The sequence below is a fragment of the Astyanax mexicanus genome, chromosome 1 (genome assembly GCF_023375975.1).
Source record: "Astyanax mexicanus isolate ESR-SI-001 chromosome 1, AstMex3_surface, whole genome shotgun sequence".
NCBI lineage: Eukaryota > Metazoa > Chordata > Actinopteri > Characiformes > Acestrorhamphidae > Astyanax > Astyanax mexicanus.
This window is the reverse complement of record NC_064408.1, coordinates 128,355,001-128,374,679: the sequence shown is the minus strand read 5'-3', so window position 1 is coordinate 128,374,679 and position 19,679 is coordinate 128,355,001. Positions and strand designations below refer to the sequence as shown.

General features: G+C 39.7%; 2 protein-coding genes across 3 annotated transcripts in view; one reads left to right on the top strand and one right to left on the bottom strand.

Annotated features, from left to right (window-relative positions):
• The window catches only part of LOC103029052 (sodium channel, voltage-gated, type I, beta a), a 41,512-nt gene extending 34,247 nt beyond the window's left edge, over positions 1–7,265 (bottom strand). For both annotated transcript variants that reach the window (XM_022663694.2, XM_022663696.2), the window contains exon 1: positions 4,507–7,265. In XM_022663694.2, the coding sequence (XP_022519415.1) occupies positions 4,507–4,558 (52 nt within the window). In that variant the 5' untranslated portion in view covers positions 4,559–7,265. The remainder of the gene's footprint in view (positions 1–4,506) is intronic.
• A 1,640-nt stretch (positions 7,266–8,905) lies between these two features.
• The window catches only part of LOC125784994 (26S proteasome regulatory subunit 6B), a 23,764-nt gene continuing 12,990 nt past the window's right edge, over positions 8,906–19,679 (top strand). The window contains exons 1-4 of the mRNA XM_049469146.1: positions 8,906–8,991; positions 12,788–12,886; positions 14,062–14,248; positions 15,334–15,480. Of these exons, the coding sequence (XP_049325103.1) occupies positions 8,950–8,991; positions 12,788–12,886; positions 14,062–14,248; positions 15,334–15,480 (475 nt within the window). The 5' untranslated portion in view covers positions 8,906–8,949. The remainder of the gene's footprint in view (positions 8,992–12,787; positions 12,887–14,061; positions 14,249–15,333; positions 15,481–19,679) is intronic.

Genomic DNA, 19,679 nt, shown 5'->3' with positions numbered 1-19,679 from the left:
GCCAGATGCCCATCCTCTTAAAACACAAACCCAACTAAATCTGTCCAAAAATGTCCAAAAGTTTGTGGACATCCCTTCTAATAAACACATTCAGCTACTATAAGCTCCACCCACTGCTGACACAGACGTGCAAATGCACATATACAGCTTTTCTAGTACCTGTAGAAGAGAATAGGGCCAATAGAATAGGAATCTCTGAAATAAAAAACACATTTACATGAATGGCACCATGCCATCCTAATGCCAGGCGCTGGGTACAGTAGTGTGAATACCGGCCGTGTTTTAGCACAGCACAACATTTTACATTATATATATATATATATATACATTATATTATACTTTCATTTCAAAATGTCTAGTTGTGTCTCTAGCATGAATAAATATCATGTGAGCTGCTTTTTGTGAAAAAAGTGCTCTGGTGATCCGGTATAACACTGCTTTAGTCCGGTGGAGGAGTGTGCGGGGAGAAAGGATTTCAGCTCTTGCTCATGGAATATTCATACATGCAAACATATTGCCTCTGATTGGCTAACAGCACTGCATTTTTACACTAATAACAGTCTTTGTAATGTCATATGTTACTTTACTACATGTGTAATAATGTCCTGGTAATAATAATGGCCTATACTAACCTAGTCTTAGAGTCTCTGTAAAACACCAAATCAAATAAAAAATGGTCTTAAATGGTCATATTAAAAAATCTCAGCAAAGCCAAGGCCAAAAGACATGTTTCTTTCTTATTTTTTTCCAAATAAACTGTCCATTGTTTATTAAATTATTATTAGCTACAGACAAATCTTACATGTCTGTAGGATTGTTTTTTAGGGTCATTTAAACCTATCTACTTTCTTTTTAGGCATATTTTCTTAGCTGCAAGTTCATTCATTATTGGGGTTAGTTTCTGAGGGAAAGAGAGAGAGAAAAAAAGAGCGAGAGAAAGAGAAAGCCTGAAAGAGAGAGTTTAAGAGTGTGTGCTGGGCGAGTCTCATCTCTGGGAAAAACATTGTTGTTTTATTCTAAAACTACGGACAACATTTCTCCCAAATTCCAAATAAAAATATTGTAATTTAGAGCATTTTTTTTGCAGAAAATGAGAAATATTTGGTGGAATAACCCTGGTTGGTTTTTAAATCACAGTTTTTTTTATGCATCTTGGCATCATGTTCTCCTCCACCAGTCTTACACACTGCTTTTGGATAACTTTATGCTGCTTTACTCCTGGTGCAAAAATTCAAGCAGTTCAGTTTGGTGGTTTGATGGCTTGTGATCATCCATCTTCCTCTTGATTATATTCCAGAGGTTTTTAATTTGGTAAAATCAAAGAAACTCATCATTTTAAGTAGTATCTTCTTTTTTCTACAGAGCTCTATATGTATGGCAGAACTTATCAGCATCATGTTTATTTATTATAAGATGTGAGGATGGTAGATCGTTCTCAGGCTCAGATTATCAGTATAACAGAAGGTTAGCATGTAGCTCGTAGCTCAGAGACAGTATGGCTTCCATCAGTTTATGAATCACTGTGAGGACGGTTCACCCGTCTCCGCCGTAAACAGCACACCTCCATCTGTTTCACACCACCACACATAATCCAGCTGGACCTGGCAGCTACACCACGCCGGAGAAGATGGTGCGCAGTGACGATTCCTCTCAAATTAAACCAACACAGTTTCCCTTTTTAGCCCAGATTCAGTCCAGTAGCCAAGACATGATTAGCCCTGCTAATGTAGGCTAATGTAGCTAACATGCAGTAACTGCTGGAAGCTAATCGTTAAACAGGTAGCCCAGATAGCATGTAGAGGTGAGCAACGTTTGCCACTGCTGGCCCACTTTCTGCAATGGAAACCTGCAAGTGGGCCAAAAGTAGCCCATATTTTAAAACGCATATTTGGCCCACATGTACCTAAACATATCTGGTCCACTTTGTGCTGCCTACTGAGAAACTTCATGTGTCAAAAGTAGCCTGCAAGTTCTAAAGCATATCTGGTCCACTTCTGGCAAAGATATGGCCCTGCTGGCCCACTTTCTGCAATGGAAACCTGCAAGTGGGCCAAAAGTGGTCCACATATTAAAACACCTATTTGGCCAACATGTTCCAAAACACTACTACTCAAAAACAGCATTAGATAAAAGTATCCTAGCACGTTCTAAAGCATATCTGGTCCACTTCTGGAACAGATATGGCACTGCTGGCCCACTTTCACCACTAAAAAACTTACATGTAGCTAAACATATCTGGTCCACCTACATATGGCACACATAGGGCAGTGCTGCCTAATAAAAAAACGCATGAATCAAAAGTAGCCTGCATGTTCCAAAGCATATCTGGTCCACTTCTGGCACAGATATGACACTGCTGGCCCACTTTCTGCAAAAACCTGAATGTGAGCCAAAGGTAGCCCACATATTAAAAGCTCTTACTGCTGGCCCACTGTCAGCACTGGCAACCTGAACATGAGCCAAAAGTAGCCCACATTTTAAAAAACAAACATTTGGTCCACTTCTGGCACAGATATGACACTGCTATAGCAAAAGTAGCCCATTTATGTTTTTAAACATATCTTACAATACAATACACACATTATAACATCATTAATACACTGACTTATTAATTATTATATAGTACTTAATACTAAATGCATGTGCCAATATTGGATCTAAAAAAAACACAGTTTTTGTACAGTATTGTTCCTTTAAAAATGTTCTCTGTAAAACTCAATTTAACATGACAAGAATGCATGTTAGCCGAAATCTATCGTAACATTGCAACACCTTTCAGATGCTTATTTCAACTAAACTAGCCATGAAAAATGTGTATGTCTATTCAAAAGTAGACATTCCTTTTTATTTCATGAAAATATGCATGGAAAAAATGCAAAAATAGCAAATTTCTGATAGCAGGGAGCCGAAAAATTACTATCCTGTTTGTAAAAAAGGAAATGTTGTTTTTGATGTTGCTGTTGTAACACTTTAAAACAGTTTCCCAAACAAGCATTAAGCCTAGTTTCTGATTAAACAGCTTTTTAAATGGAGAGCTTAATCCCTGCCCGGGAAACCGACCCATATTTGTTAAGTAAAAGTCTTTATTAGATTACTGCAACAACCTAGTAACCACCAGAGACACCATATCAAATACAGTACAATGTATATGATAGAAACTGCATAGCAACACCCCTAGCAACCACCTAGCAACACCACAGAAACCACCTAAATGCACTTTAATGACCTAATGAACTAACTGCCTGGAAGAATCTCTTAAAAGTGACAGCTACATTTCCTCTTTTGGTTAATCATTGTATATTTAAACAAACAAATCTTAAATATATATTGCAGTTTTTTAGTTTTTAGACAGGGATTAAGCCTAGTCTTGGACCATGCAACATTTTGAATATAGATTTCCTATTAAAAGGGAACTTTAGGATAGGTCTAAACTGACCGTATGTGTGGAATTATGGAAAAACACAAATTCCTAACTTTTAGAAATAACTGTCCACAAAACTGTTAAAACCAGTTAAATCTTGCTTGTTATTTGTTTCATGCTAAATACTAATAGTTATATAAATAAAAAGGACTGTGCTGTTTTTGACTTTACACACATTAAATGCAATGCACACATTATAACATCATAAATACACTGAAATAATAATAAATATATGGTACTTAAAAGTAAATGCATGTGCCAAAATCAGATCTCTGCAAAATGTCATATTAGAACCACATGTAGTTAGAAATGTAATTTGTAAAAATCATGAAATGTAATTTGTATGTTATTTGTAAAATCAAAATAACATGACAAGAATGCATGTTACCCAAAATCTATCGTAAAATAGTAACAGTTTTTAGATGGCCATTTCAACTGAAATGTCAATATCAAATAGATATTACTTTTTATGTCTTAAAAATATGGAAATATGCAGAGAAAAAACAACAAAAATAGCAAAAAAAAAGCCAAAAAAAAAATACTTTCTAAAGAGGATTGTGTTGTTTTAGACCTTGCTGTTATAACACTTAAAAACAAGGATTAGGCCTAGTTTTGGACTACACAAGATTTTGAAAGGAGATTTCCTATTAAAAGGGAACTTTAGGTATTTAGGTCTAAACTGACCGTATGTGTGGAAATGCAAACTCTTAACTTTTCCTAAGTGCACAAACTATTAAAACCAGTTGTTAAGTCCAATATAAACAGAATTGTTGTTTTAGAATAAATACTAATCGTTATGTAAATAAATAGCTAAATAAAAAGACTTCTCAACGCTGCCAAAAACACAGTCAGCCAAACAAACGCTCAACACCGCACATATGTTCACAGTGGAACAGGAAAGAAGCCCCCGTGGATGGTGGCTTGACCTGAGTAACAAAGACAGATGGATAAACAGACAGTTAGACAGACAGACAGTTGGACAGACAGTTAGACAGACAGATAGATAGATAGGTAAGAAAGGAAAGGTACACAGTCACACGTGTCTATCTACCACAAACCTAGCAAAAACGTAGAATTGCACTCACCGCTCATCGCTCCCAGCACCAGCGAAGCCCACAGCAACTGTACTGCAGACATCTTCACCCGAGGACTGGCACTTCTGTCTGTCCCAAACACACCCAAACACACTCAAACTCACTCACACACTCCCCACGCCGCCGCCAATCACTGAAGGCTTTGTGTCTCGGTGTCCCTAAAACTGTGGGAACAAGAAAAGGCCAGAGGCAGCAGAAGACACTGACGAGGGCTTCACTAGAGGCCTTCTCAATCGAGTAATTGAGCCTTGTCTAAAGGTCTTGCCGGGACACTGATGACGACCTTTCGAGAAGTTCTTTCAGGACACTGGTGAATACTTCTCTAGAGTATATCCCGGGACACTGATTGAAACTTTTCCAGAAGCTTATCTTGCACACTGATGAAGACTCTTATTAATTATTATTTCTTTAGAGGTTTTCCCAAGACACTGATAAAGACTTTTCTAGAAGTTTTCCCGGGACATCAATGAAAACCTTTATAGAGGCTTTCCCAGGACACTGATTAAAACTTTCTAGAAGATTATCCAGGACAATGGTGAAGAATACTCTACTAGAAGCTTGTCATTTCTGGAGATGTTTTCCAGAATACTTCCAGAGTCTTTTTTCAGAACTCCAATGAAGACGTTTCTTGAGACTTTTCCTGGGACACTGATGAAAACCTTTTCCAGTGGCTTTTCTGGAAACAGTGATACAGACTTTTCTAGAAGCGATCCCAGTTAACCGATACAGACTAGACTTTCTAGAGGATACAGGCTTTTCCAGGACACTGATGAAGACTCAAAATCCCAAAATCTTTTCCAGGACAAATTCTCTAGTTGATTTTCTTAGGCACTCTTAAAACCTTTCTAGAGGCTTTCCCAGAACACTGAAGAAATCCTCCCGTGATTTTTTTTATCAAGGGACACTGATAAAGTCGTTTCTTGAGACTTTCCCAGAAGACCAGAAAAGTCTTTTCTAGATGCTTTTTTAAGAATTTGTTTTTTCTGTAACTCTCTGAAGACTTCTATGAATGCACAGATATAGATGAACCTTTTACAGGCTTTCCCCGGATGTCACTGAAGACTTCCCCCGAGCCCTTCCCAGGAGGCTGATGAAGATTCCTGTAGAGGCTTCCCCTGTTGTTTACTAGACACTTCCCCCTTCTACAGCTGAGAGCGAGATGGGTGGGGTCAGTCCCGATGGATGCAAAAAAGTGGAGCTCGCAGGACTCAATCTGAAGGTCTGAAGGTTCGTCGTCTTGGCTTCCCTTTTCTCTCCAAGGCCACGTGTCCTCAGAGTATTAGGTAATCCAACCGAATTGGGTTCTTTTTTGTACCAGCAGTCGTTAGCAGAGTCTTTGCCTTTGCCCAGCTCTATAATCTGGCCACACGTGCACAGATATGCCACATTTGCCTGTGTTGGCAAACAGCTGCCCTGACAAACCTTTGCACACCTTCCTTGCGGCTACAAGATGATCCCCTGATCCCAGCTCCTTGTGGAAGACTTGAATTGGAGGTTCGTGATGCTAAAGAAAAAGAAACCTACACTTACGATGAGTCAGTGCATAGCGATGGAAGACGAGCGATCTAAACTACGAGGGGGTGTGGGTGGTTGAAAAGGAAATCGACTGACCTGAGAAAAAAGACGTCGCAGTGAAGTTGCACAGTGATCGTTTCTGCAAATGGAGAATGGAAGCATGGGTTTCATAAAAGATTTGAGCTGTCTTTGGTTGGGTACCTACATTCCCCAACGCTTATTGCTTGCTGTTCACCTCCCTCCCCTTTCCCCTTGCCTTATTGCTGGGTTACTTGCACATTGTGCCAGCTGGGAACTACATATGCTTCTCTTTCCAATTCTTTTTTTCCAATTGGTAGGTGGTTAGATGTCTTCAAAGCGGTGACCTGGCATGCGTGCGATGGGTGGCAATCATTTCACACCTGAACAAAGACTGTTATCTGTTATCCTTTTTTTTATTTATTTTTTTGATCTTTCAGTATCCTGGGATTGCACCCCGTCTACACAGGCTCCTTCCACCACTGGCACTGCAGTCTCCGGATGCGCTCGTTCCTCATGCCATATGCTCCTGTTTTGGTGGCATTCTGTGCAATGTGCAATGCGCCAACCAGACACTCTGTGCGGCAGTCATATGTCTGGGTGATTCAGAGAAAATCTCAAAATATGCTGCTCCTCTCAGAGCATCAGCTTCAGGCAGAGGTCCAATCAGAGAGCAGCAGCTTCAGGCAGTGGTCCAATCATTCATATGCAAAAAGCAGTTGCATGAAATTATGCACGCAGTAGTCACTCACGTGCATTCGAATATACCTCTATATACATCCATATAACTATATTACAGCATAGGCTACCACCCTGCACCAAAGCTACATCCCAGTGTGGTCCAGTGCATGAAATTCAAAACAAGCAACAGAGGCTGCTGAAGCACCTCGCGTCCGTCACCGTGTGCGCGTGCCTGCGGGTCAGCAGAAAAGCATCGTGCACTCTTCCTCCTCCTCCTCTTCTTCTTCCTCCTCTTCCTCCTCCTTCTCTACCTCTATCGTCGTCCTCCTCCTTTGGGATGCAAAACCACGCAAGTCCTCCTCCCTCGTGCTCGCGCGCGCGCTCCTTCGTCGTTGCCGTGCGCGAGCTCTGGCGTCTTCAGTTATTATGCAGAAAAAGGCAAAAACGGAAAGCATGCAGCATCTCCTGCTCCATCCAGCGCGAGCGAGCACGAGCCTGCGAGATGTGACGCCTCGGTGAAATGATGGCGTGCACGCGGGAGAAGGAGGGAGGGAGGGGGAGGGTACAGCTGCTCTGACAGAGAGAGAGAGAGAGAGAGAGATGGAGGGATGGAGGGAGGGGGAGGGTGAACTGATGCATTGCAGTAGTGGGATGGGATGCTAATTGTACATCTAAATCACACACAGCAGAACATCCTGTTACAGGGGGGGAGGTCAAACTGACTGACCAGTGTATTATTGTTTGAGTATGGTGGTTTAGCTGGTACAGTATAGGGTATGTTATTGTTTGAGTATGGTGGTTTAGCTGGTACAAACAATAACATACCCTATTTTGTACCAGCTAAACCACCATACTCAAACAATAACATACCCTATACTATACCAGCTAAACCACCATCCTCAAACAATAACATACCCTATACTATACCAGCTAAACCACCATACTCAAACAATAACATACCCTATACTATACCAGCTAAACCACCATACTCAAACAATAACATACCCTATACTATACCAGCTAAACCACCATACTCAAACAATAACATACCCTATACTATACCCGATAAACCACCATACTAGAGCAATAACATACCCTATATTATACCATCTAAACCACCATACTCAAACAATAACATACCCTATATTATACCAGCTAAACCACCATACTCAAACAATAACATACCCTATATTATACCAGCTAAACCACCATACTCAAACAATAACATACTCTATAATGTACCAGCTAAACCACCATACTGAAACAATAACATACCCTATACTATACCAGCTAAACCACCATACTAGAGCAATAACATACCCTATACTATACCAGCTAAACCTCCATACTCAAACAATAACATACCCTATACTGTACCAGCTAAACCACCATACTCAAACAATAACATACCCTATACTATACCAGCTAAACCTCCATATTCAAACATTAACATACCCTATACTATACCAGCTAAACCACCATACACAAACAATAACATATCCTACACTATACCATCTAAACCACCATACTCAAACAATAACATACCCTATACTATACCAGCTAAACCTCCATACTCAAACAATAACATACCCTATACTATACCCGATAAACCACCATACTAGAGCAATAACATACCCTATATTATACCATCTAAACCACCATACTCAAACAATAACATACCCTATATTATACCAGCTAAACCACCATACTCAAACAATAACATACCCTATACCAGCTAAACCACCATACTCAAACAAGGCATACAGTTATCCAAAAGCAGTGTGTAAGACTGGTGGAGGAGAACATGATGCCAAGATGCATGAAAAAAACTGTGATTAAAAAACAGAGTTATTCCAACAAATATTGATTATTTCTGAACTCTTAAAACTTTATGAATATGAACTTGTTTTATTTGCATTATTTGAGGTCTGAAAGCTCTGCATCTTTTGTTTGTTATTTCAGACATTTCTCATTTTCTGTAAATAAATGCTCTGAATGAGAATATTTTTATTTGGAATTTGGGAGAAATGTTGTCTGTAGTTTATAGAATAAAATAACAATGTTTATTTTACTCAAACGTAAACCTATATAACAGCAAAATCAGAGAAACCGATGATTTTGAAGTGATCTATAATAATAATAAAAAAAAAATTCCAGAGCTGTATAAGTGTGTGTATCTGCTGGTGACGTCAGCGGGGTCGAGTCTCTGAGCAGTGCAGGATGAAGATGGAGGACGGCGGAGTGCTGGTGGAGAAAGCGCCGGTAAAACTCTCATTTTTACGCTGTTTTACTGCTTTAATCTTGGCCTGAGCAGCAGGATTAACCTGGTTAAAGCCATGATACACTGGGCACGACCTTTATTACCGGATTAAACAGGGGGTTCGCCGTTAATTTAACCAGTTTTACTGAGGAGAGAAAAGCTGCCGATTCATTCCGCTGCTCCGTCATGCTGCTAAACTGAGCTAAGCTAAGCTAAGCTAAGCTAGGCTATGCTAGTTAGCCTGTTTACTGAGGATTTGTGAGAGTGTAGAGATTAAAACAGGGCTGTGTTTTAATTATTTAGCTCTTTAATTGTATTAAACTATTTTATTTAAGCTAACAGTGTTTGAGAGCTTTAGTTAGCTTGGTTAGCTAACTAGCTAAACTAATCTGTGTATGTATATGTGTGTGTGTTAGCATTAGCGGCTAGCTGTAGCTGTAGGTTAGTGTAGTGTAGCTGGAGTTATAAAGCCTGTATATCCTATATTTATTTATTTAAAGCTATATCTGCTATAAAATTACTGGTTTAAAAGGCTAAAAACTATTAAATTAAATTTCCAGACCTTTCAGAGGAGCTTATGATTTATTTAGTTTCTCTCAGTACAGAATCTAAAGCTATTTACATGCTATTTACACCAGGTCTAAATAACAGTAAATAACATTCTGTGTATAAAAGTCAATGTAGCTTAAATGACAGCTTTGAACATCTCATGGAATTCAGGCTTTCAGTTAACAGCTGTGCTAAACTCTTCAAGAGTTAATTACTTGAATTTCTTGTATCTTAATGTTAATGTTTGAGAGCATCAGTTAAAGTCAAGTAGTGAAGAGGTAGAGTTACAGGTATACAGTGAATAGTGAATATTTGAGTAATGTTATAATACTCTACTAAGTAAAGTAAAAAATGACTAAGAGAAAATGAAGTCCAGTCAGTCTAAAAAGAAAATGAATTTCAAGAACTTTGAAATTATCCTCAAGTGCAGTCACCGCAAAAACCATCAAAAACAGTATAATGGTGAAACTGGCACTCATCAGGACCGCACCAGGACTGTTTCTTTATGATCAGCACATCTCTGAACTACAGAATAAAATTATTGTAGTAATGCTTATTTAGCTTCATTCTGTTCTTCTACTCACTCATTACACACATAAAACTACTCTCCAGCACACGCTACTGACATTCTTCACTAATAGTCGTCTATATAATCGCTGAATCAATTAAAGCTGATGTTGAGTTTAGCGTTTTTAATCACTGTTTTAATTGCAATTTAATTTTAAACTAAACTGGAGTGAACGCTGGGTCATTCTGGTTAAGTTTCATTCTTTTTTTTTTATTGATTTACTGTTTAAAATAACATAACGTAATAAGCAGAGCTTTTCAGGTGAAGTTGAACAGATTTATTTTGGTGGAGTATAATCTTAGGTGTGTATGTTTAGGAAAGGGGCAGTATCCTCAGACATTGATTAAAACACGACCGCAAATCTCCTAAACTAAAAATTTACGCTTTTGTTATGGTCCAAGATGTGACAGGCTGTAAAAGTTGATGTTTGTCAATAATGTGTGTATATATTAATATATACAGTGTGTATATTATGTATACCATTTTTCCCCTATAAGGTGCTCAATGAATGAATGTCTGTTTTATGGTCTATTTTCATACATAAGGCTCACGAGATTTTAAGGCACTTTATGCGGTACTAGTAAGGAACAGGGGTATCGCCATGTTTTCCGTCTAATTCAGCAGGTATTTCTGATGAATTAGAAAGAAGCTAAGTTAAGTAAACAAAAATTTAATTCTTAGAAGAAGAAAAAAATTAAGTCAAACGAACGCTGGACGTTATTCTACACAGATTTCTCTCCTTGTTTATTTGGGTGAGTAAAGCGCTTCCATTTATTTACAGTAAGCTTAGATTTCCAGATTTCCACTAAGGCATTGCATTAGCATTCACAGCTAACCGCTAGTGGTTAGTGGCTAATGCCGCCCGTCAGTGTTAAAATGAGGAGACTCTAAATGTTACGGTAAGCCAGGATGATATTAGCTAGCGGTTCGTCCTGCGTAGCTTGTTTTAACACGGTAAATACTAGAGGTGTGCCAAAAAATCGATTCACATAAGAATCTTGATTCTCATTTACTACGATTCAGAATCGATTTAAAATGTCCCAAAATCGATTCTAAGGTCCAATCCCATTTCTTCCCTTGGCCCTACCCCTCACGGTAAGTTCACACTGCAGCGGCACGAAGCGTTTTTCGCTCCGCCTCCCACTGCCCAAAGCGACCGTGGCCGCTGCAGTTTGAACTTACCGTCAGACCCACACAGAGCGTAGGTGTATGAGAATCACCGGTAAGATGGCAGAACAAGCACTATATTACCTTAGATTAACGTGTAGTTTTAATGTTTTATGGCAGAATGCTTCATAACAAGCATAAAAAAGATCGCTAGTAGTTAGTTTCAGTAACTGTTAGCTAGCTAACTAGCTAACTTTCCAGTTCCACCTTAAATAACGCTACAGGTGGCAGCGGGCTGCAGCATTTAAGGCGGAACGGAAAAATAACAATAAGCTAATCAGAGCTAATTTCAGCTCCTCATCACAGAGGAATTAAGGAATGGACAATATGAATTAATTTCTCCACCTCCTGCCCCCTTTCTGAAGAAATACAACGGCCTAAAATTAACTAGTTAATCAGCAGCTGCTCCTGAACTTTAGCGCTCCACTGCTATCATCACATCAGCCCAGCAGCGTCACCTACACACCACCGCTAGTAGCCTTATAATAAAGCAGTGTTATTTATTATTTATTTATTGTTCATTAACGTCATTGTGATATCCCAGTGATTCCTCTGTCACTGAAGACCCACATTCCTGCACATTTTATTGTTTTTGTAACACATTACCTTCTCCAGGACCAGTGTATATTTTGGAGGCTTTTTTTTCAATAAGTTTTCAATAAATTTTTATAAATCAAATCGTTTTGAATCAAAAATCGATTTTGAATCGAATCGTGGCCCCCAAAATCGGAATCGAATCGAATCGTGAGATAGTAAAAGATTCCCACCCCTAGTAAATACACAGACTACAGTCCAATAATACTTACCTCTGAATGGCCGAATGGCTAGCGCTAAGCAGTAAATGCTAAAGCTGCTCCAGCAGTGCTAGCTGTGGTTAGCAGCAGACTACAGTCAGATAATACTTACCTCTGAATGGTGAAAGAGCTAGTGCTTAGCATGGTTAGCAGGTAATGCTAATACTGCTCCAGTCTCGGTGCGGGAGAAACTTTACTGAAACCCCTGTATAAAAACTCTGTACTTCAACGGAGTGACCTTACGGCTCCTTAATACCTGACTGGCTATGCGTTGCTTAGTCGTAAACCGGGGTGCATGCTGGATTAGTTTAATAGTTAGCTAGCTAATTATCATGAAATTGTGACTGTAAATCAGACAGATGTTGTTGCATCATATTGATTAGCCTTTTTAAAGGCTGTTCTTCAATGTGAAACTCATTCACAGTAATAGGTCGCCTGACTGGTGAGTTTTTGTATGTACTTAATGTTTTGGCTGCTCTGGCGTAACGTTACTGTAGGCATACAAATGAGTGATCGTTGTTAAATGCTTGTACTTGTAGGCAAATTAAGCATTGATTGTTCTGGTCTGTTGTATACTTTTGTAGTTGTAGCTGTTGTATTTGTGGGCTGTTAATGTGTATTAAATTCATATAACTTAGTCAAGACAGAGAATATATAATATATTATATTAACTGTACGCCACTGGTGTATATATAATATATAATGTTGCTCTGTCTACAGGAGGAGGTGCCGGCGGTGCTGGCCTCTCGGCCTCAGACCGGCTTGTCTTTCTTGGCCCCTGAACCTGAAGATCTGGAGGATCTGTACAGCAGATATAAGGTGAGATATTGATCATATTTATCTCCTCACTGTGGAAACCTTTTATTAACCCTTAGAACCCTACGGACAGATTTTCCGTCCAAAATCTCACCTTGTGTTCTCAGCTTAAATACTCAGGAATCCCTTCACACATAAACATAATCCATATATGGTTAGAAAGGGCGGAGCTTACTCTTTCTAAAAATAGTGATCACATCCCAGTGCGGTAAAGCTAAATCTACAAGAAACCCATTGAGAGAAAAACACCTAAAAAAAGTGAAAAATCTCCTTCCCCAACCAATATTATTTACCTTTAGTGCTTCAAACTTATTTATATGATGTTTCAAACCAAATAATATCAGTAAATAAAGACTCAAAAGTGTCCACAGAAAAAACAGTGTGACTAAACTACCTGCTTTACTCAAACTAAAGCTAGGTATGGTGTGCGCACTACTTTATATAGTTTTTATTTTACTCACACATTTTTACTAAGTAGTTATTTTGCACTAAACATTTTTTTTTATTTAGATTAAAAAGTTTAAATTTTTGTATATATATAGTTTTCTTTGTGTGTTCTGATTAAAATACTGAAAGGCATAGGCTGCTCTGAGTGTCAGGTGGTTTTTAGTATCTACATGTATCCTAGAGGTGTGATTATTGATTATCAAGAAAAATAATAAATCCGCCTGATGCTGTTTCTACATGTATTTTATCAATAAGTAATAATTAATAAACCATGTGAACTCAAATATCAATATTCTTATGCTTTCAACTCATAAACACTCTAGTCTAACCATTTTTGAAAATATATCTTAGGTATGAATATATTTAAAGTCTATACATTCAAAAATATATATAAAAAAACATTTTTTGGTAAAATTTTGACCAAAAAATGATCAGTTCCAGTAAAAAATATAACGATTCCGGTTCCTTTTACATTTTAAATGATTATATTTTTGTCTTCTGGAGTAAAAGAGATCAGGGCATGTGTCTGTCTGATATAATTACTGTGTTATAAGAACGAATTAAAAATGCACCAAAACAGTCTAGGGTTCAAAGGGTTAATGGCTTTTTTCAAGCGTATCTTTTATAATCAGTGCTGTCTTTAGAACTAGAAGTTACTGAGAGAATTTAACTCCATTCGTTCGCAAAAGAAAACACTGAAGTGTGTATTGGTGTGTTGGTGTGTGTTGTAGAAGCTGCAGCAGGAGCTGGAGTTTCTGGAGGTGCAGGAGGAGTATATTAAAGATGAGCAGAAGAATCTGAAGAAGGAGTTCCTCCACGCTCAGGAGGAGGTGAAGAGGATACAGAGCATCCCTCTGGTGATCGGACAGTTCCTGGAGGCTGTGGATCAGAACACCGCCATCGTCGGATCCACCACAGGTACAGATTCAGGGACCAACATCAGGGCTGCAGCTAATGAGTATATTTTAGTAGTCGAATAATCTGTTGATTATTTGTTGGATTAGTCATGAATATTTTTTGTCATTCCCTCCGTCTACATTAAACTATAAAATACACAGTATATTACAGGAAACATTTACACAGGCTGGATGTTATTTTCAGGAGAGAGATTCTAGGATATTTTTATGTATTTTTCTTACTTTTTCCCTAACGAGATTCCTCCCTGAAATAATTGTCTAAGAATAAGACGTTTTTTATTATTAAAGTCTTTAGTAACTGTAACATATAACTTAGTTTTAATGGAGTGGACAGAGTATCCCTGTTACGTGTCGACAATGTTTTATAGTCTGTGTTGTCGATTGAGCTGACTAATCGTTGCATCCTGAACAAACATCATGCATGTACTGGTTTTATCTTGATGCATTACCTCGTGTCATATGTTTTAATATCGGCAACATTTTTGACGCAAGAACAAACAAAAAAAACTCCATTGCGTATCATTGCAATGTTACTGTACGCACGTTTGTTCTGTTTGTTTTGCTTTTGTTTGTTTGCAGTTTTAGTATTGCTTTTGTTTTACATTGCTTTATTTTTGGTAGATTTTCTATTCTGTTAAATTATTTTGTATAAAATAATAAGTCTTGGTAAGCTACTGTTTATAAAATAGACATTTATATTTTGTTCATACTCAATGCTTATGTATTATAAATATTAATTGTTTTTTTTTCTGTAGTATATTCTTATAATTAAGCAATATATATATATATATATACATTTTAGAAATGTTTAAAAATATGTGGACTACACTGATTGGGATTGTGGTGCAAAACCACAAAATGGGTACTGGATACTCTCAGAGATGTTATTAATGAGGAGACGCCCACTGATGCTTTTTTATCAGATTTTATCAGTGATTTCTGAAATGGTAATTTGATGTTTAGTTCCCAGTATTTTAGGTTCCCTCCATTCAGACAGATAGAATTGGGTCTTGCATGACTGGAAACTATATTAATGTTTTTATTTATTCTAAATTAAAAGCTCTGGATGTGATCTGTGTGTTTCAGGCTCGAACTACTACGTGCGAATCCTGAGCACTATAGACCGAGAGCTGCTGAAGCCCAACGCCTCGGTCGCTCTGCACAAACACAGCAACGCTCTGGTGGACGTACTGCCCCCGGAGGCAGACAGCAGCATCATGATGCTCAGCTCAGGTACACACACACTACACTACACACACACACACACACTACACACACACTACACACACTACACACACACACTACACACACACTACACACACTACACACACACTACACACACACACTACACACACACACACTACACACTACACACACTACACACTACACACACACACTACACACACTACACACACACACTACACACACACTACACACACTACACACACTACACACACACACACACTACACACACACACTACACACACACTACACACACACACTACACACACACACTACACACACACACTACACACACACACTACACACACACACTACACACACACTACACACACACTACACACACACTACACACACTACACACACACTACACTACACACACACACTACACACACTACACACACAAACACAGCAACGCTCTGGTGGACGTACTGCCCCCGGAGGCAGACAGCAGCATCATGATGCTCAGCTCAGGTACAAACACACTACACACACACACTACACTACACACACACACACACTACACTACACACACTCTACACACACTCTACACACACACACACTACACTACACACACACACTACACACACTCTACACACACTACACACACACACTACACACACACACTACACACACACACTACACACACACACTACACACACACACTACACACACACTACACACACACACACACACTACACACACACTACACACACACACTACACACACAAACACAGCAACGCTCTGGTGGACGTACTGCCCCCGGAGGCAGACAGCAGCATCATGATGCTCAGCTCAGGTACACACACACTACACTACACACTACACACACACACACTACACACACACTACACACACACTACACACACTACACACACACTACACACACACACACACTACACACACACACTACACACACACACTACACTACACACACTACACACACACTACACACACTACACACACTACACACACTACACACTACACACACACACTACACACACTACACACACACTACACACACACTACACACACACTACACACACTACACACACAAACACAGCAACGCTCTGGTGGACGTACTGCCCCCGGAGGCAGACAGCAGCATCATGATGCTCAGCTCAGGTACACACACACTACACTACACACACACTACACACACACTACACACACACTACACACACACTACACACACACTACACACACACTACACACACTACACACACTACACACACACTACACACTACACACACACACTACACACACACTACACACACACACACACCACACACTACATACTACACACACACTACACTACACACACACACTCTCTACACACACACACACTACACACAGATTAGTGATGGGACAATACACTTTTTTCAGCTCCGATCCGATACCGATATAAAACTGATATAAGATTGCCGATACCGATACAAATACCGATACTTTTAGTTTATTAATAGTACTATGATTAAGGTTAAATAATGAGGCTGAAACAGACCACACAGCCCTTTTAAGAGTATCCACAGGTGCATTTAATGTAAATGCATTCAAAAGTCATTTATTTGACACACTTCATACGCAATTACACAATAGTTTCCTTTCAAATAAAATGTTTGAATTTTTGTTAAATATAAAAAAAAAGTAAAATATTAAATACATTAGTTATTATTTTCAGGGCATTTTTTGCAACGGTTGTGCAGGAGACTTTTATTTTGACAGGTAGCGTAGAGGATTAGCTGCAATAGCTAACGGCTAACTGGCGATGCTAACTGTATTTCCGAGCTAAATTAATCACTGTTTTTTTAATAACAGATTGATTTCTTACTGCTGGTTAGGGTTGGTAGGATCTGTGGTTTGATATTAGATGTGGATTATGGCTGTAGTTCACTTAAGATAGTTATTTATTACATTCACAATGCCGGAATGATTTTGCTAGCTAGGCTAACAGACTGCAGATGTTAATGGAGATGCTAACGGCTAACTGGTCATGCTAACTGTATTTCTGAACTAAATGAATCTCTGTTTTTAATAACAGATGGGTGAGTTTGTGCTGGTTAGTGTTTGTAGATGCTGTGGTTTTATATGATATGTGGATTATGAATATAGTTTACTCCAGTCTGTAAGTTAGTTCATACCTTCACAACACCGGAATGCAGCTGCTGTCAGTTCAGTGCTAATGCTAGCTAGGCTAACAGACTGCTGGTGTTAATCTGTTTACCTCTCAGACGCTGACTTTACGTGTACCGTTCTGCTGTACAGCGTTTCCAAAGTGAAAACTCTCCAGATAATGGACTTTTTCAGTCAGCCGCAGACTGAAGCTGCTGGGGGTTCAGGGTAAACTGTTAAACTGGAATCCTGATCAGGGATGCGTTTTGTGTTAACGTTATGGCGGGTTTATTGTTCAGCTCAAGCTTTGGACTGGAATATGGATCGGTAAGTGGATCGGCAGCGCCCGCCCGATATCCGATTCGTCGGATTACGTCAATATCGACCCCGATACCGATATTGTATCGGATCGGTCCCATCTCTAACACACACACACACTACACACACACACTACACACACACACACAGCAACGCTCTGGTGGACGTACTGCCCCCGGAGGCAGACAGCAGCATCATTATGCTCAGCTCAGGTACACCCACACTACACACTACACACACGCTACACACTACACACACTACACACACGCTACACACTACACACATGCTACACACACACTACACACTACACACACGCTACACACTACACACACTACACACACACTACACACACACACTACACACTACACACATGCTACACACACACTACACACACGCTACACACTACACACACTACACACACGCTACACACTACACACACACACTACACACTACACACATGCTACACACACACTACACACACACACTACACACACACACACACACACACGCTACACACTACACACACACACGCTACACACTACACACACACACGCTACACACTACACACACACACGCTACACACTACACACACACGCTACACACTACACACACACACGCTACACACTACACACACACACGCTACACACTACACACACACACACACACACACTACACACACACACACACTACACACACACACACACACTACACACACACACGCTACACACTACACACACACACTACACACACACACACACACACGCTACACACTACACACACACACGCTACACACTACACACACACACGCTACACACTACACACACACACGCTACACACTACACACACACACGCTACACACTACACACACACACACACTACACACACACACACACTACACACACACACACACTACACACACACACACACACTACACACACACACACACACTACACACACACACGCTACACACACACACACACTACACACACACACACACTACACACACACACACACTACACACACACACGCTACACACTACACACACACACACTACACACACACACACACTACACACACACACACACTACACACACACACACACACTACACACACACACGCTACACACTACACACACGCTACACACTACACACACGCTACACACTACACACTACACACGCTACACACTACACACACACACACTACACACTACACACACACGCTACACACTACACACACACACACGCTACACACTACACACACACACACTACACACACACACGCTACACACTACACACACACACACTACACACACACACACACGCTACACACTACACACACACACACACACACACTACACACACACGCTACACACTACACACACACGCTACACACACACACTACACACACACACTCTCTACACACACACACACACACACACTACACACACACTACATACTATACACACTACACACACACACACACACTACACTACACACACACTCTCTACACACACACTCTCTACACACACACTCTCTACACACACACACTACACACACACTACATACTACACACACTACATACTATACACACTACACACACACACACACACACACACACTACACACACACTACATACTATACACACTACACACACACACACTACACTACACACACACTACACACACTACACACACACTACATACTATACACTCTACACACACTACACTACACACACTACACACACACACACACACAAACACAGCA